Genomic DNA, 20346 nt, shown 5'->3' on the forward strand with positions numbered 1-20346 from the left:
GCCCTTTGCCTTATGGGAGTCAGATTTCTTGTTCCTGAACAGACCATGCCATGGTTAAAACCTCTTTGTCTTTCAACACATGGATCCCTCTGTCTGGAATGCTCTTTTTAAAGTCTCCTGGTTGAGTAGAAATGCCATTTCTGTGGGTGATGAATTTGACTTCCATATCTGATACATTCCCCCTTAGTATACTGGACTGGCCTCCTTCATACACATAGGACGTTGTATTGAAATCTTTGGCTTAGTGCCGTCTTCTTTTTGAGGCAAGGAAATCAACTTTTCTTTGACTTTGTTACTCTGGTAGCATTTAATCAATATCTACTTAATTGAATTCATTTAGTAATGAATAAGTGAATGAACAAATGAACTAACAAACATCCAGGTGGAAATATTCACAAGTCAGTTACAAATAGGGACTAATGATTAAGGGAGAGACCTGGATTTGAGACATTTATCTGACAGCCAAGATTGCCTGGAAAGAGTGTTTAATGCAGGAAGATTTAGGATTAAGGTGGAAACCAGATACACACATGGAGAAAGGAGCAAGCAGTTCCCATAGTCATCTCAGCAAACAATATTACCTAAGGTTATAGGAAGAAAGATTTTACCTTTTAGAGTGGCTCCGTAGTTTGGGAAATCAAATGAGACATGCCTTGTATTGCCAAAATCTTTAGAGGATTTTAATTGTAATTGTTTGGCTCAACTGCTGTTGACATTATAGAGAAAATGATGAAGGATTGTACTTCTGATAGGGAACTCAAAGTCCTTGATATACCTTACTTTGAAGCTGTTCTGTGATTTATTTCTCAGTAAGCAGATAAAACATCTATTTGCTGAAATTTGAATACCCTTAAAACAGGATATTTAGTCACTTGTGTTGCATACCCTCATACCATCTATTATTAGATGGGTAGACACAGAATTTCTCTCAGGCAACATATTACCCCCATAATTGCTCAGAAAGTGAGAATACTTTCTATGGCAAAGTCTACCACAGAATCCTTGTCTTGACATTGGGTGGTATAAAATAGGAAGGAAATGTTGAAGGAAATTCAGTCGAACCCTTTTTCTAAAAAAATTTAAGATTCTCACACTACTGTTGGGTCATTTTACATTTCTGAGATTTGAATAGCTTCAAGAAAAAGATGAGAATAGTAATTTCAAGAAGGTCAGAACAGGGAAGATTCCTAACCTTGGGCCAGACAATAGTTATGCTCCTCCAGTGAGACAATAAGCTGGGTGAGAGATTATGGAGGCACCAAATCTTCACCCCTTTAGGAAAAAATTGGAAATAATAGCTTTCTAATGCTGGGCTCATAAGGTCATATAAAAGTACTAAATACTAAGGGCAATAAAATAGTTCATTCCTTGTGTTTTCATATAGGCATATTGGGATATGATTTAGTACCCTGAAGACTTTTTAATATAGGAAGTAGAACTTGATGCATTCTGAACCTGTTGTTCATTCTGTGATTTTCCCAAAGTATCTTCTCTGAAGTAGCATGGTGGGTAGGTGAGAGTGTCTGTTTTTACAAAGACTACTTCAAGGGTAGCATGGTGCTACACATCTGATTGACTGATCAGTCTGTCCAGCCTGCTGAGTCTCCTGAAGTCACTGGAGCTTTAGAGGTGTTGCCCTGATCTCCAGCCAGGACTTTGCATGTTAGAAACATGCCAGACACTGCATGTGTGTCCATGCATATGTATGTGTGTGCAAGAGAGATAGAGACAGAGACAGAGAGAACTTGTATGTGCAGAAAGAGACAGAGACTCATTTACTGCTCTTAAAAGAATCAGGTCCTTAGCACTGTTACTTAACATTGAACAGTTGTACTGTTTCTGTGTATACAGTTCCATTAATCCAAGTAATGATAACCAGAAACAAACCCCACATCAAAAATGATTTTAGAAGGGCCCACATTTAATAAGGAACATAAGTTTCTCCAAGAATCCAGCCTCCTGATAGATGACCTACGGTGAACTGATGTTTTTGCATCTTTGTACCTTAGATATAGGCTAACTAGAATTTCAGAAAGCACTCTTGTATCAGGGGTCAAATTTTTCATCTTGAAGTTTCCTATCATAACAATTCCATCAATAAACTCAAGCAAATCATGATGTGTTGAGAAAGAGAAATACCTTCACTTGGTTTCATCCAAGGAAAGACCCACCCAGGGGAAGGAAGCTATGAAACAGTGGAAAGTGATGTGCTGGAAGGGCCTCCTGCTATATCAACATTAAGTTCCTGCCCCCATTTCTGCTACTCTCTAAATTAAATGGCATGAGTAGAATCATTGTGAGTAACATTTATTAGTTTTTGCCTTTCAAAATCAATGGCAATTTTATAAAAATAGAAGGATTTTTATGTAGCAGTAGAACTAAAAATCAAAATATTATTTTACTTTGTAAGTGGGTCAAGATTTATGTGTCCTAAAGCATAGTGAACCCTCTGAGAATATTGAAATAATATGCTATTTATTCTAGGTGGTGATTGCTTAATTTTAAATTACAACAGGCTTTCCCCCTGTAATATCTAAGAGAGGAAAAGAAAGGTTATATCAAGCTACTGAGCTTATGAATACTTCTTGATAGCATTTTAACAAACTTAGCCCTCTAATAGTTCTTATTTGTTAGTAGTACTATTAGACTGAGTGTCTATCTATCTATCTATATATCTATCTTTCTATCTATGTATCTCTATCTACACACACACCTACATCAAAAGAAATATATATACATATAATATGTGTCAAAAAATATATATGTCAGTCTTCAGTTCTAAACAAGACAAAGTCCTTATTTGCATGGATGTTGCATACTGGTTAGGAATGACAGACTTATAAAACAACAGACAGACTCACAACACAAAAACAAATATAAGAAAGGAAAAGAAATTACAGGTAATATAAGATACTAAGAAATAAATGGAATGGGAGAGTGTTGAAGGAGGGGGTAAAATTAAGATAGCATGTTAAAGAAGAACTATCTGAACTCTTGTGCATTTTTGGTGGGAATGTAAAATGGTCCAGCCACTGTGGAAAACAGTTTGGCTGTTCCACAGAAAGTTAAGTGTAGAATTACAATATAAACTAGCAATCACACTTCTAGGTAAAGTGCTGAATGCAGGGACTCAAACAGATATTGGTAGATCAGTATTCATAGCAACAAGTGTCTATCAACAGACGAATGAACAAAATGTGTTGTTTACATACAATGGAATATTACATAGCTGTAAAAAGGAGTAAAGATCTGATAGATACTAAAACCTAGATGAACCGTGAAGACATCATGTTGAATGAAACAATCCAGACTGAATAAGGCATATGCAAATAACTAGAATATGCAAATCTAGAGATAATGTAGAGCACATGTTATCAGGAGTGGGGAGGGAAAAGGGAGTTAATGCATAATGGATACAAGGTCTCTGTTTGGAGTGATGGAAAAGTTTCGGTAATGGTGATGGTAGCGCAACATTGTGAGTGTCATTAATGCCACTAATTTGTATGTTTGGGATGAGATAGGAAATTTTATATTGTATACATGTCATTACAATTTCAAAGAGAGCACCTGAAGAGGCAGTACTATTAAATGCAATACATGATCCTGGATTGGATCTAATAATGGAGAAGAAAATGCCCAAAAAGGACATTATTGGGAAAATTGTAGGAATTGGTATATAGATTGTATGCTTAATATTAATGTAAATTTTCTGAACTTGGGAATTGTACTTAATGTGGTCACATAAGTGAACATACTTGTTCTTAGGTAATATACATGGAAGTATTAAATGGTAAGGGAGCATGGTGTATGCAATCTATTCCCAAAGGTTTAGAAGATAGATAGGTAGATAGATAGGTACATATATAGAGAGAGATAGCATGATATAACACATAGCAAAATGTTAAAAGTTGTTGTATCGGTTTCCTCAAGCTGCTAGAATGCGATGTACCAGAAATGGGTTGACTTTTTCAATGGGGATTTATTAAATTACAAATTTACAGTTCAAAGGCCATGAAAATGTCCAAATTAAGCCATCAAAAGGAAGAGGTCTGCTGGTCCTTAACTCCCAGGTTCGGTTGCTTTCAGCTGCTTACTCCAGGGGCTGTCTCTCTGAGCGTCTGTGGGTCCTAACTTAGCATCTCATGGGTGTTTCTCACTAAACCACTCTCTCTTGGTGTTTCTACCTTTTATCCTCTCACAAAAGGCTCCAGTAATTGAACTGGGTGGACCACATCTCAATAGAAACAACCTAACCAAAAGGTTCCACCTACAATAGGTCTGTACCCTCAGGAATGGACTAAAAGTACATGGCTTATTCTGGAATACGTAACAGCTCCAAACTGCCACAGTTGGTAAATCTGTGTATCTAGCTCGGAGTGTACTGGAGTTCTTTGTATTGCTTTTGTATTATGTTTGCAACTTTCCTGTAAATTTGAAATGTTTTCTGAATAACTTTTTATAAAGTAAATCTTCTGAGGGCCTAGATCATATATAGTCTTATAGGATGGTAGGAGTTTGACCTTTTTTTAGTGTCAGAAATTTTTGTATAATTTTAATCATGTAAGTAGTGAGATCTACTTTAGGTTTTTAAAAGATCACTTTGGCTGTGGTACACTGAATTATGTTTTGTGGGGAGAGATGGAAGCAGAAATCTTTTTAGGTGGAATATGATAGTAGCTCTACAGGAGAGGTCCTGAGAGCTTGGACTAGGGCAATAGCAGTTATACTAGTTCTTCATTGCTGTGTAACAAATTACCCCAACAAACCTTTTTTACCTCACAGTTTCTGAGGGTCAGGAATCCAGGAGAGCTGAGGTAGGTGTTTCTAGCTCTGGGTCTCTCACGAGGTTTCAGTCCTGTTGGCCAAGGCTGTGTGAAGCAAACACTGGGGCTGCAGGGGCTGCCTCCAAAAAGGCTCACTTTCATGGATGGAGACTAGTTCTGACTGTGGTTGAGGTGGCTTGTTTCTCTTCCACTTGGTGTCTCATCCTCCAAGACCACTTTCTTTATGTGGCCTGGAGTATTTTACATGGTAGCTGAGGAAAGAAAGAGAGAGAGAGGAAGGGGGAGATGGTGTGGGGAGAGGGAGAGGGAAAGGGAGAGAGATGAGAAAGAGATGAGAGAGGAGAGAGAGATAAGAGAGGTGGGAGAGATGAGAGAGGAGAAAGAGGTGAAAGAGAGGTTAGAGAGATGAAAGATGAGTGAGGGGAGAGAGATGAGAGAGGAGAGAGAGATGAGAGAGGAGAGAGATGAGAGGGGGGAGACGAGACAGGGAGAGAGGAGAGGGAAAGATGAGAGGGGGAGAGAGATGAGAGAGGGGAGAGATTAGAGAAAGAGAGAAAAAGATCACACTGAAGATGGAAACCAGAGTCTTTTTATAATTTAATCTTGGAAGTAACACCTCATCATTCTGCTATATTCTCTTCATTAACAGTGAGTCACTAAGTTCAGCTTATACTCAAGAGAAGGGGATTTCTTCTTTTGAAGAAATTATTTAATTTATAGTCATTAAATAATTTAATTTAATTTATAGTCATGTTTTTCAAACAATCCTTGCAGTGAGGTGATAAAAAGTGGCCTAATTCAAGATATATATATATTTTTTTGTGGTGGGGGGGGGTTGGAACAATGGGACTTTATTGTGATGAAGGAAAATGAGGAACTGTATCAATAAGGGTTGATTCACGAGACAGAAACCACACAATAATTTGAACAGGACAATTTTAATGTAAAGGATTACTATTTTTCTCTAATTTATTTAAATATTTTTATTGACAAATCTCCACATGCATACAATCCATACATGGTGTGCAATCAATGACTCACAATATCATCACATGATCATTTTTAGAGTATTTGCATCACTTCAGAAGAAAAAAAGAAAAAAGAAAAACTCATACATCCCATACCTCTTATGCCTCCCTCTCATTGACCACTATTATTTCCATCTATCCAACTTATTATACCCCTTATTCCCCCAATTATTTATTTCTTATCCGTGTATTTTTACTCATCTGTCCATATCTTGGATAAAAGTAGCAACAGACAACAAGGTTTCCACAATCCCACAGCCACATTGTAAAAGTTATGTCTTAGAGTCATCTGCAAGAATCAAGGCTACTGTAACACATCTCAACAATTTCAGGTACTTCTTTCCAGCCACTCCAAAACACCATAAACTAAAAAGGAATATCTATATAATACATAAGAATAACCTCCAGGATAACCTCTCAACTCTGTTTGCAATCTCTCAGTCACTGAAACATTATTTTGTCTCATTTCTCTCTTCCCCTTTTTGGTCAAGAAGGCTTTCTCAATCCATGGATGCTGGGTCCTGGCTCATCCCAGGAATTCTGTCTCATATTGCCAGGAAGATTTACACCCCTGGGAGTAATGTCCCACATAGGAGGGAGGACAGTGAGTTCACCTGCCGAGTTGGTTTAGAGAGAGAGATCACATATGAGCAACAAAAGAGATTCTCTGGGGGTAATTCTTCAGCATAATTATAAGTAGGCTTAGCCTATCCTTTGCAGGAATAAATTTCATAGAGGTGGACCCCATGGTCAAGGACTTAGCCTATTGATTTGGTTGTCCCCACTGCTTGTGAGAATATCAGGAATCTCCAAATAGTGAAGTTGAATATTTCTGTCTTTCTCCCCAGTCCCCCAAGGGGACTTTGCAAATGCTTCTTTAGTCACTACCCAGATTACTCTGGGATATACTGGGGCATCACACTAACCTGGACAAACCAACAAGATCTCATGCCCTATTCACGATTCCATGTACTTATGGTGTTCAACTAAACTGACCATACAAGTTAAATTAGGAAACGTGCTACCCAAAATATAAATTTTGCACCAGATAAACAGCTCTCCCTTTGGTTTCACACAGAAGTTGAATTTGTAGAATATGGGCGATAAAATCCTTTATCTTGTATTCTGTTTTACCTTAGTCCTACTCAGACCAGCTTCATTCAAATCTCTAATCAAAGTCTGATGCCTTTTTCAACTTTTTAAACAGTTCTTGTATGGGTTAGTGTTGACTTTCATAGCTTCAGAGCTCTAACTCTGAGCCTAGCTGTCACACAAATACCCAAAGTTTCTTGGAATGACCAAGTTATATACCAACAGCTCAGTATCTCAGAATTTATAAATAACAGTTACAACTCTCGAATATATGTGGCTGCTATAAGAGCTTACAGTCTAGGGCCCTTTACAGGAAGCCTACCTGATAACCCATGTTCTCGACTTCAGTTCACCAAGTTTTTATATTCTAGTTCGTCTATATGAGTGAGGCATGATAATAATATTTGTCTTTTTGTTTCTGACATTTCGTTCAACACACAGTCCTTAAGATTCATTCACTTACTTGCATTCCTCACAACTTCATTCCTTCCTGTAACCACTCAGTAGTCCATTGTCTGTATACACCACAGTTCCCCTTTCCTTCCCTTAGTCATTGTACCTTTAGGTTAGCTCCATCCATTGTGTATCATCAGTACTACTGCCATAAACACCAGTGTGCAAAGGTCCATTTGTATCCCTACACTCAGTTCCTCCAGATATATACTGAGCAACAGGGTTTCGGGATCATATGGCAACTCCACCTGTGGAAACACTATACTGCCCTCCAAGGGGCTGTACCTTTTAGTTTCTCTATCTATTCATCAATAGGTACATCTCTTTCCCCATACCTTCTCCAGCACTTGTCTCTCTCTGTTCATTTTGGAACAGTTTTATTCACACATCATACAATTAGATCTAAGTATATAGACATGCCTTTGTTACTGTAATCTCTTTAATCTATATGAAGACATTTACTTTTCTTCCACAAAGAATCCATACCCCTCCCCCATGGCCCCCACCTGTTGACATTTAGTTTTGACATAATAACTTCGTTACATTCAGTGGAAGCATGTTACAATGTTACTGTTGACTATCGACCCTAGCTTGCATTGATTGTACATTTTCTTGTATACCATCCATTTTCAACACCCTGCAATATTGACATTCATTTGTTCTCCCTCATGAAAAAACGTTTTTATATTTGTAATGGAAAGGATTATTGACTAGTAATGGGATTAACTACAAAGTGGTAAAGGGCATGCCAAAGAATACAGGAATAGCAAATATAGGAAGCAGTCATACTCTAGGGCTGAGATAGAGTGCCCAAAGAAAGAAATTTGGAAGAGCACTCTTCTCCAAGACTGAAAGTCAGACTTTGTAGGAGGGTGTGTATGCATATATATATATATATAGCCCATTGATGGAGGAGAATGGCACTGCCATGCCCCTGGCTGAAGCTGGCAAGCAGGAAATTGCCCACTGGGGTGTGGACAAATCTCTCCAGGAAGTCATCCCTTGGGGTGAAAGTGGAATTCAGTGGGAAACTGCCTGCCAGCATGCCAGTGAGGCTAGCTCGAAGCTGACTACAATGCTGGTGGAACGTACTGGAACAGTAGCAAAGTTCTCATAAGAGCTGGCTGGTGTGCCTGTTGGGCACTTGGAGACTTGCTTGGAAGCCACCTGGAAGTGGGTGAAGTTACTTGGCAGCTGTCCACAGGAATGCCACTGAATTTGCTGGGCAACCAGCTGGGACCATGGTGGAACCTCTGAGCATGCCATGTTCTGCTGATGTGCTGCGAGACTTACTGGGACAATGCATGGAGTGCTAGCAGAACTCTCTAGGAAGCTGTCTTCAAGGGAGTACAGTTGTGTGTCCTGAACACCGCACAGTGCTACAGAAGCAAGAGCTGAAAGTACAACAGGACCAGGGAGAGAAACCCCTTTCCCCTGCAGTTTCTCTTTAGCACCATCTACTGACAGAACTTGACATCTTGCCAACTAGCAAAAGAAAAAGGCTAGTAGGATCCAGCCTCAATATCACAATGCAAGGAAATGAAGGAAATTGATGCCAAGAGACAGTAAATTGATAACTAGTACTGGAACTTAAGAAAGTACCTAGGATTTTGGTACGATGAGCATTTTTGGCCAATGGTGGATGCAGTTTTCTGAAATAGGGAACCAGGAAGAAGCTGTTTGAGTGTGGGATTATGAATTCCTTTTGTAGTGTGTTAAATTGCCTAATGGATTTCCCAGTGGTCTATCCAGATAGAAACAATATCCAGGTGGATATTTTAAATCTGGAGTTCAGGGAGAGGAAGAAGCTATAGATAAACATTTTGAAATCATCGGCATATAGATGATATTTAAAGCCATGGGTTGCGTGATCTTCCCTAGAGAAAGTTTGAGAAGCAAAATCTATAAATTTGGAAGTACGGGCAATAGATTGGTAAATAAGGAAGAGGCAAGAAAGAAAATATTAAAAAAATATTTTTGTTGATATATCTTCACACATATAGTCCATACATGGTGTATATTCAGAGACTCGCAGTATCATCACATAGTTGTATATCCATCACCATGATAATTTTTAGAACATTTGTATCATTCCAGAAAAAGAAATAAAAAGAAAAAAGAAAAAACTCACACGTACCATACTCCTTACCCCTCCTTCTCATTGACCACTACTATTTCCATCTACCCAATTAATTTTGCCCTTTGTCCCCGATTATTTATTTATTTATTATCCATATAATTTTACTCATCTGTTCATCCCCTGGATAAAAAGAGCATCATACACGAAGTTTTTCAATCACCCAGTCACATTGTAAATGCTATATCATTATGCAATCCTCTTCAAGAATCAAGGCTACTGGAACACAGCTCAACAGTTTCAGGTACTTCCCTCCAGCCACTCCAATATACCATAAACTAAAAAGGAATATCTATATAATGCATTAGAGTAACCTCCAGGATACCTTCCCAACTCTGTTTGAAATCTCTTAGCCACTGAAACTTTATTCATTTATTTACATGGGCAGGCACGGGAAATTGAACCTGGGTCTCAGGCACAGCAGGCAAGAATTCTGCAACTGAGCTACTGATGCATCACTTGTGGAACTTTATTTTGTCTCATTTCTCTCTTCCCTCTGTTGGTCAAGAAGGCTAAGAAAACAAATCTTGATTTCTTCAAGGATTATAACTTATTTTTCTTTCCCAGATAGGAATCTCCCTGAATTCACAAAAGTATCATAAAGAGCATTTTTTTTGGAGTGGGGGTGGCGGTACATGGTCTGGGAAATGAACATAAAGAACATTTTTAAAGGGCAAGTATGAAACAAAACAATTTTGTTTGGTGCATCTATGAAATATTAGCTCTTCCATGGAATTTATTTTCAGTGAATGATAAAGAATTGCTTCAGTTATAGTCTTTCAAATCATAGTTCATACCTTAAAATCTCAGGAGCTAAAAATGCAGAGTTCCTGTCATTTTGATTGCCTTTCCCAGAGTGAAAATAACTGAGATATCTTTTTATTATAATCTCTGGTATATACTACTAGAGAACTAAGGCAATTCAGCAAATTAGTGGTGATTTGGTAAAGTTGGTAAATTTTAGGATAGACAGGTGATCCTATTTTTTACTGATGAGTGAAAAAATAAGTACGATAAATAAATAATAGGGGGGATAAGAGATAAAAAAATTGGGTAGACTGAAATACTAGTGGTCAATGAGAGAGTGGGGTGAAGGATATGGGATGTATGATTTTTTTCTTTTTTTAATTTCTTTTTCTGGGGTGATGCAAATGTTTTAAAAATTATCATGGTGATGCATAACACAACTATGTGATGATATTGTAAGCCATTGATTGTATACTTTGGGTGGACTGTATGTGTGTGAAGATATCTGAATAAAAATATTAAAAATAACCAAATCAGGGATAGACCTAGTACAGTGGTTTTTTTTTTTTTCAGTAAATCATTCTGCCTCTTTTCTAATCATATTTACTATTAAAGTAAAAAATACAGTATTCTTATTTTATTTTATAACAATTTTATTAAATGAATATATTCTTCTGTATCACTTACAAAATAAGTACAACTTTATCTTTATTCAGATTGCTTTTTAAACAATTTAAACAATGTATGTCCAATAAAATTCACTCTTTTTTGACATACAGTTTTATGAATTTAGATAAATGCATATAGTTGTATAACCCAAAACTCCCTTTTAGTCCCCTCCCTCAGTTCCCGGCAGCCATTGGTCTGTTCTCTGGTTTTATTCTTTTGTCTTTCCCTGAATGTCATATAAACAGAATAATACAATAGGTAGACTTTTCAGTCAGGTTCCTTTCACTTAGCTTTAGTGCATTAGAGAATCATCAATATTGCTGCTATTTGTACCAGTGGTTCTTTTTTATTGCTGTGTAGGATTCCATTGAATGGATATGTCACAATTTGCTTGCTGTTCCATTCATTATAGGAGGGTTGAGCTGTGTCCAGTTTTGGGTGGTTATGAATAAAGCCTTTATAAATATCTGTGTACAAATTTTTGCATGAACACTGTGAGTGGACTGAATTATGTAACCCCAACAATTGTGAATGTGAGTCCAACTATGTTCTAATTTCTCAAATTTGTTTTGGGTATCATGGTTCCTTTGATTTTCTATATAAATTTTAGAATAAACTTGTTGAAATTTTAAAAAGTCTTGCTTAGATTTTGATTGGAATTGCATTGGCTTTGTAGAACATTTGGGAAGAATTTATATCTTCACAATATTGAATTTTCCAATCTATGAATGTGATATATCTCTCCATTTATTTAGATCTTCTTATTTCATCAGTGTTCTGTAATTTTCAGCATACAGATCATGAACATATTTTGTTTCATTTATACCTATGCATTTCTTTTTTGTGTGCTATCATAAATAGTTCTTTAAAAAATGAGTTCCAATTGTTCACTACTTGTATTATTAATACAATTAATTTGTAAATTGATTTTGTATCCTGCAACTTTACTAAACTCACTTCTTACAAAATAGAAGCTTTTTTGTGGATTCTTTGCTATCCTCCTTGAAGATAATCATATTATCTGGTAATAATATTATTTCTTCCTGTACAATATGTATGCTTTTATTGTTTTTTTCTTTCCTTATTGTACTTACTTGGACCTCCAGCATGATGTTGAATTGTAATGGGGAGAATGCACATTCTTGCCTCATTTTTTATCTTTGGGAGAAAGCATTTAGTCTTTTAACGTTAAGTAAGTTGTTAGCTGAAGGATTTTTGTAGATGTTCTTTATCAGGTTAAAGACATAGCCATCTCTTCCTAATTACTGAAAGGAATGATGTTGAATTTTTTCAAATACTTTCTGTACATCTATTGAAATTATTAAATGGTTTTCTTTCTTTAATCTGTTGATCTGGTGAACTATATCAAGTGATTTTTTGAATATTGTATCAGCCTTGCATTTCTGGCACAAGCCCCTCTTGGTCATTATGTATTACCCTTCATGACTGTTATTCAAGCTTACATTCTTTTTCTTTTGACCAGATGAAACAATGAGTGTTGTTTATCCAAACTGTAAGATTTATTCCATTTATTTGAAAGTTATATAGGATAATCTAAACCACAAGTTCAATAAGTACTGTCTATGACCCTGCATTTTAGTCAGCAAGGCTTATTTTAAATGGTTTTTTTTAAGGGCCAAGTTTTTATGCCATAATGTATGGCATATGGCATAATGTAATGTCTGCCATTAATTAAGGCTGAGAGTGATATGGAAGGTTGACACATGTGACATTTTGACAGAGGGTGAAAAAAAGGAAAGCTTCCTGTTGCAGACTATAATAATTATTGTGCAGAATATTAGAGCTAAGGAATGAGACCAATTCTGGGGAAATATAATAACATATTGCTTTGTTTTATGAATTACAGCTGACTTTGGCCTGGCAAAGCAAAAACAAGAAAACAGTAAACTCACGTCCGTTGTTGGAACAATCCTATATTCTTGGTAAGGACAGTTATTTATTTTATAGCTCTTAAACATCATGCTTAACTGATTTGAACTACCATTTCTTTTCTTGATTTACAATGGGAAGAAAATTTTAGGAAAGGAAGCTTATTTGGTAATTTTCCCCTCAATTACCCAGGTAATATACACATAGAGAATTGTGGATCATTATATATGTTTAAAACAACAGCAACAACAAATTATCTTTCTTCTAAGTAATACTGCCCCTCATGGGAACTATTTTTAAAATTTGTAAATTGAAATTATCTGTGGCACATAGTAGGTATGGAATTATGTTGTTGAATGAATCTGTGAATGACCTATAGATATGCTACTCAGTATGGCACCTACTTTTTATATGACTGTTTTTATTTTACACATATAAATCATTCAAGATCAGGGAAAGGATTTTTGTGTCGTTACCTATTTGAGTGCCTGACAAATAATAGATGCTAAATAAATGGTTATTGCATGAATGAATGAGTGATGAGATACATGCTTAGACATGTTTTTGAAGTGTTGTTGTTCCTAATGAGCGCTCATATTTTTAGTAACTGAGACATCTGTAACTCTTCCTTAGCATACTTGAGGGTTCCTTTGCAATTAATTATTATGAAGTGAGAATCTTATTTTGCTTATAACCTATTTGTCTGAATCAGTTGAATTGAGTGAACGGATAAGGTAGTCAGTATGCATAGAGAAATATTCTGAAATGTCATTCAACAGGTCAAAGAATCTAGACACTTACATTTTCTTTTTAAATCTAGTGTATCATGCATTTGAGACTTAGGGATAGAACTGAGAATGAATCTTCTAAGGGAGGATGGAAATGATCTGAAAAAAAAAAAAAAACAGCCCCATTTTTCAAAATCCTGAAATATAAGCTTATTCAGAGTAGTATTTTTAGAGTGATTTTCAGTTCCTTTACTAGAAATTGCTTACATCTTTGGTCTTAAAGATAGCTTAATCAGAAGCTGCAAAGAGATTGGTAGCCAGGCTAATATTATGCCTTGAAAACTTCAAGTTTATCTGTACACTTCTCTCTCTTAGCAACAATTTGCTTCTGGAAGAATAATTTTCTTTTGTTTCACTTTGTACTATTCTTCCGAAATAATGAAAATTTGCTCAAAAAGTGTTAAGTAATCACATTCATGAACATATTTGACTGTCAGTCAGAGTCACAGAACATATAGAACACAAACTTGAATTTCAGTGGGGGTAGTATTTGGTGTAAACAGACTTATTTCCAAGACTGTCGATTAAAGTTTAGAATTGCTAATATGATAGTATCAACTATGTGTGTATGTGTGTACCTACAGAGTATGTAGAAATAAATCCAAACATGACAGCTATTTTTCATTATGAGCCTAAAGACAGATTCACATTTTCCTTTACTTTTTAAGTTAACTGACGAGTTGGTTAAGCTGAAGCTATAATATAAACAAGCTGTTTTTTCATGTAGGTATGTCATGTTTATTTTAATAACATGTACAATATATCATAATATCATTCATCTTTCTATCCAGCCCCATATTCTTTTCAATTGTTTTTTAAAAATTCCTTTCTACTTACTTTACCCATCTCCATTCTCTCCCAGTTGTTAAAAACGCCCCTTGTCTGATGGGTTTTACCGTGAGCTTTGGTTCACATAGCATGTTATTAATTTTTGATGTCTTCAGTTGAACATGGAGTTAAAAGAAACCAGTCTTAAATTCTCTTCTCTTAACTTTTTTTAGGTTGGGATTTTTCAGAAGCAGACCCTGAAACAAGGATTTGAGTGAAGTAGTTTATTTGGGAAATAATCCCAGGAAGCACTGGTGGGGAATTGCAGAAATGAGGCAGGGAAGGAAATGAGACAGGGAAGGGAGGGCAGCCAGCCCAGGTGTGTTAATAAGCAGGTTACACTGTTGATACCTGAGCTCAGACCTCTGGGGGATCCTCTGAAAGAGGTTTTAGATTTGTCCCATACATGGAATGAGGAAGTTGGAGTATTTTTTTTCTCCAGTCACAAGTGGGAGCACTTGTCATTGGCAGAGGGCTGCTCCTGGGCTGGAACTCCTGGTGCTTCTGGCCTGCTTGGGTGTGGGAGAAAGCCTTCAGGCAGAATCTGCTCTCACTTGCTTGCAGCAAAAAAGCTGTAAACTTGCCCTGGAAAAGTGATTAAGATAGGACCTGAGTGGGGGCTCTGACACTGTCCATGTACCTTCTCATGCCCTAATTGTTCCAAATGTAAGTGTTTGCCAATTAAATTGTCAGACTTGTCCAGTTTCGTTTGTATCTTACATGTCATCATTTTATGGTTTTTCTTTGGATTTTGTGTATTGGACAAAAAACAGGTATCATTCATGATTGCTGCTGTGTCTCACACTGTCCTGCCTTTTCCTTAATTGTGCCTTTAGCCATCCCAGAGTATTTCACTAACAGTTCTGAGATCTTCATATAATCCTTTTGAGCGTCTCTGAGTTTGTAAATGTGGACCTGGGCTACCCAGGGAACCTGTTTCTACTGTCCACGTTCTCCCAGAATCAAGCTTGATGTTTCCGTGTCACTTTGCTCTTTCATTTGCCTTTTCTTCCTCAAACATCACCTTATTTCATACAGTAAGGTTCTCTTCTTCAATCCATGCAGGAAATGCCTCTGAACGTTCTTTATTCTGTTTCTCAGCTACTAGATGAGTGGCTTGTGGGCACATCACTGGACAGATTGTGCTAGAACAGAAGGTCAATAAAAACTCTTTTTCTTCGTCCAATCTGATTCACTGCTAGGCAGGGCTTTGTTACCCTTCTCAAGAAAAATTATCTCCAAAATGGTTCTTAGTTCTGTTTCTCTATTTCAGAGTCCAACACTCAATACCTCATCCTCAACTGCATTTTCAGAGCAGATTTTAGAGTTTTAAACTGTGGGGAATGTTTTAGGGCAGGTCTTCATGGAACATCTATTTGGAACTTTTATGTAATGAACGAGTATAATATAGTAAAAATGGTAAACTTTGACTACTCCTGGGGTATAAATTCTTTGTATCTGTATTGTTTAGTGTCGTTCTATTTCTCTTATGACATTAGTAATTGAATTTAAAGACTGGTGAAGTTTTTATTGGGTGGATCAAAATAAAACTACCTCTAGGCAAATCACAGCAAGCAGCAGTAAAGTAAAGCATGCCCAGTTATTGACTGTACCTCTTAAGTTCTTGGAAAGCTATGATATGGTCAAAACTTTTGAACTCTTAGATGACTTAAAACACTTTGATGGCCTCTATTTACTCATAAATTAGAGACTAAGTCCTTGATATGGCTACAAGGCTCTGTGTACTCTTGAGCCTGACAAATTCACCAGCTTTACCTCAAACCAGACTTTATGCTAGCAATTCCTGACTGTTCTAAGATCCTTCTGAACGCAGGGCCTTTTAGTTTGAGATAATAAGTCCCTTGATAGTAGCATTGTTTTATTTTTCCCACTTATTTATTTATTTTATTTTTATATTTTTCGTAGTTACACAGTGAATAATGGAATGAAGTGGGCATCATCATCATATTTAAAATAAAATGTGGAATGATTATAAATGATTGATACAAATATTCTTCTGTGACCAATAAATTGGCCCTAAGGGAAACTGCAAAAGAGGAATTCTCAAAAATTAGGGTATAACTGGAGTATTGCCTCATCTGTAATCCAAGGATCATAATAGTGCCCACATCTGAGGATTGTGAGAGTGAATGAGTTGATGCATGTCGAGTGCTTGGAACAGTGCCTGGCTGGAATGTGGTAAGCACTCAGTAGATATTAACGATTGTTATTCACTGTTAGTCTAAAGTTTGAAAGGATAGTACTCATTTGAATGTATAAATTGTATTGTGCCTAAGAATCAGATTCATTTCTTAATAGTTGCAAGAGAGAAGAATTAATTACACTGTATTTATTTATAGGCCCTTCTCCCCCCCGTCCCCATATTTCCTCCCTGGATGGCTGCTTTGGTTACTGGTAGGGACCAAGGATTTTCTGGCAGCCAGGTCTGAGCAGCTGAGGAGTATGGAAGGAAAGGAAGATGCTGTTACTGTTCAAAGAGACAGGAAAGTACAGGGATGGAACTCTCTACAGTGGTACTTTGAGCAGGTGGTGTGGGAGGATGCTTATGTCTGTAATTGCTTCTGTTTATGGCTTTTCTATAGAACAGCAGAATTTACCTGAACAATATCTTTCCACCCCAGCACTATAAACACACACTCATGTGCACACACACACAGCATAGTTGTTTTATTGCATCATCTGCTTGAGTGAGATAGGAGACAATTTTAAGTGAATTCAAGATTTAATTGCACAAATTGGACTCTAAATACATCTCAAAAACTCAATGGAATGTGCCTAATAGCCTCAAGAATTTAATCAGAGGCTGCTAAATAGATGGTATGTGAGAGCAGGTATTAGTGGTACTCTGCCTTGTAATGTTTGGCATTATGCTAACCATGCATCTTTATGGAGTTTTATTTGTCACACGCTTACATGGAGTTTACTAAGTGGCAGGCACAGCTCTAAGTGCTCTTTAACCATGAAGTCATTTAATCCTCCAACCTCCCTTTAAGATAAGTGACTATTTGAAATATCATAAGGGAAGGTATATAATTTTGCCCAGCATTGCAAAGCTAGTAAGTGGTGGGCGCCTGGATTCAAATCCAGGGACTCCAGAGGCTCTGCAGCTGACTACTCTGCGATGCTGCTGCCTCCTGAATCATGACTGCTTGGTGAACTAGACTGCTGTATCAAAAATGTGAAAGATTGCGCTAGACTGGTGTCTGTTTCTAGGTTACTGAAATTTGGTTTTTAGAAACCATACATTGCAGGTCACCTACATGTATTCATTTATTTTTTGCAGAATTTTACTTTTATTCAACTAAAAACTCTTGTTTTAAAATTTCCCCATTTTTCACAGTTATTTTCTAATCAACACATTTTGTTAATTTTAGATAGATTTTGAATACTGATTGCAGACTTAATAATGCCTACAGATACTTTCTAAATTCAAAATGGAAAAATTATGGTGTTCCCAGAAAAGAAAAAAAATCCAAGTTAAGAACATTTTATAATTTAGAGCTTGGTATAATTTTGGTATTATAGTGTCTTTAAATCTGTTGAAACTACAGGAAGTATATGGATAAAAAAAAACCTTAGATAGTTAGGATATATCCAAGTTTTCATTTTGTGTGTTTTTGGCAATGTTAAACCCTTGACTTAGTCAAGATTGAAAGTCTGAGTATAAATAAATGCCCTATACCACACACATTATGGATTTTTCAGAGTCTGATGTGTTCTGAACTCCCCATCAGTGCAAAGGCATGGAAGGGACCTCTCTAACGATTGGATTTTGCTTCTTTTATCGACTGTTAATTCAAAAGCACTTATCTTCAGTTTCTACATCCCCTTTTCCTTGCCTTTCATAATCTTCATTTTTACAAGTAAACATGGGTCTGTAAACATGGGAATTCTTTCTCCGTATTTATTTATTTGTCTAATTTGTCATTGTAGATGATTTTATACCTAAATCATGATATATAAAATTCCATATTTCCTATAAGGAGGAGATATGAGAAATGATACATGATGGTAAGATATCTTACTTTAACTTTTTATTTCTGGGGTTGGAGTGTGTGTCTTAGTCAAAAGTACATGTCCTCATGTACTTACCATACGTTACCTTATTGAATGATTAAGAAGTTCAGAAGAATTTGTTGATGATGGGCAGATGTATATTTTGGTTATCTTTTGCTGTATAACCAATCACTCCCAAAATTACTGGCTTAACATGACAGTAGTTTGTGTGGATTTGCTGGGCAGTTCCTCTGTTGGTTTCTTCTGGGCTCTCTTATGTGGTGCATTCAGCAAGCTGCCATACTCAGTAAATCATAATATAGTGCTCTAGTTGAATGAAAGATAAATATAATCCCTTATATGGCTTCAGGGATTAATAGTTGTGTAACAAAGACATAGTCCATTTTAAACACTAACATTTGGCATTTCAGCCCCAAATCTCTTCAGGATAAAGTGTAGCAATCTGGAGATAGAAATGACACAGTAAATTAAACAGGGGAAGTTCAATATAAAGAGTTACTAACTGTGATAAAATCATGAACTATAACATAGGGATATGGAATGCCAAGGGAGACCCTATATCTTATATCTAAGCTCCAGGGCTTAGGGGGAGTACTGGAGGATGCTCAAACTGAGAAAGGGTAGACCTTACCAGAGAAGGGGTGGTTTAGCTCAGAGAAATTTGCTGGTTCAGCCAGACTGGAGCTGGTCTGGAGCTGTTGGCAAGCACAAATAAGCCTCCCTCAGAAGTGTAGGCCAGGGAGGAACCAATGAAACCAGCAACCAGAGGCATGGGTATGCAGTGGGAATCTGGGTGCCTGCAGGGGCAGCAGGACTTCAGAATGCACAGGCCCCATGGAGGGAGGAGTGGAGCATGAATCCAGGCACTGTGTAAGCAGGAGGCCTTCAGAGAGTTTGGGTTGTGCAGGGGCTCCAGTATCCATGTCAGGAGGGCTATAGAAAGGTTATTGCCACACTGAGACTGCTGGGTGACAAAGGGACCACATTCTGGGCCTGTGGCTGGGACAGATGGATGCGCCCGGATGGTCTCATACCCATGCTGCCTACCCTGGGCTATGCTAAATTTGCAGGACTTCCTCCTTCTGCAATACCCCTCCAGTCCCCTCTACAGAGAAATTTTAAAGTGGTTTTCACTTTAAAGGAGAAATGCTTAAAGGAATTCTGTTGTTGATCATAGAGCATATATTGAAGGGAGCATTCAGAGCTGAGCATCAATCAACTGATCACTGGCAACACTGAGTAACTGCAGTGTTTGGCCCAGCACATAAGCTGACTGAGCACTTGTAGAGAAGGACCCCCTGCCCCCGCCCTCCTCCCTATGGCATGCACAACATCTATCTTTATTTCCTTTGGACAGTAGGTGGTTTATTTCTTTGTGCCCCCACCATTGGTGCATCTCCCGAATGTCTTTTTGAATTGTAAAAATTAAATCTTCCCTCAGTTCAATTATGAATAGACTCAGAATATTTAAGGGGAGAGCAGGAACCATAATTCTGCTAGGTTGGGATTTATGTTAGAATAGGGGGGGACCTGGAAATTTTCTTTTGGCATTGTAGAGCCACTAGGTGTCTCTTAGCCTGACAGTCATTTAATAGAAGTGCTGTTTTTTTTGGAAGTTGTGCAGCTAAAGACTGGGGAAAATAAAGGAAGAAAGACATATGTGTCCAAGTTTCTACCTGTTACTTATGTAGTTATCTAGCACTGGTGAGAAGCAGAGGACTTAGTCCTTACCCATAAGAGAAAGCAGTTTAATTTGGGGAGATACATGCTTACCCCCCCCCCCCCCCACACACACACACACACATACACAGCTAGTAACAATCAGCGGAAAGTAGAAGGATCAGGGATTAGGGATTCTCATGATGCTTTTTAAAGAGCCCCCATCAGGTGCT

The 20346-nt window shown here is 37.3% G+C and overlaps 1 protein-coding gene across 14 annotated transcripts in view; it reads left to right on the top strand.

Moving 5' to 3' along the window:
• The window catches only part of NEK10 (NIMA related kinase 10), a 297546-nt gene that overhangs the window by 115650 nt on the left and 161550 nt on the right, over nt 1–20346 (top strand). For 13 of the 14 annotated variants that reach the window (XR_013162877.1, XM_077129956.1, XM_077129961.1 and 10 more), the window contains one exon: nt 12778–12853. Coding sequence is in view for 13 of the 14 variants with exons in the window: in XM_077129956.1 (XP_076986071.1) it covers nt 12778–12853 (76 nt within the window). In the remaining variant the exon portion in view is untranslated. Of the gene's footprint in view, nt 1–12777; nt 12854–16776; nt 17613–20346 lie in introns of those variants that run through there. The other variant, XM_077129964.1, reaches the window with a different exon arrangement.

The sequence above is a fragment of the Tamandua tetradactyla genome, chromosome 15 (assembly GCF_023851605.1).
Source record: "Tamandua tetradactyla isolate mTamTet1 chromosome 15, mTamTet1.pri, whole genome shotgun sequence".
Taxonomy (NCBI): domain Eukaryota; kingdom Metazoa; phylum Chordata; class Mammalia; order Pilosa; family Myrmecophagidae; genus Tamandua; species Tamandua tetradactyla.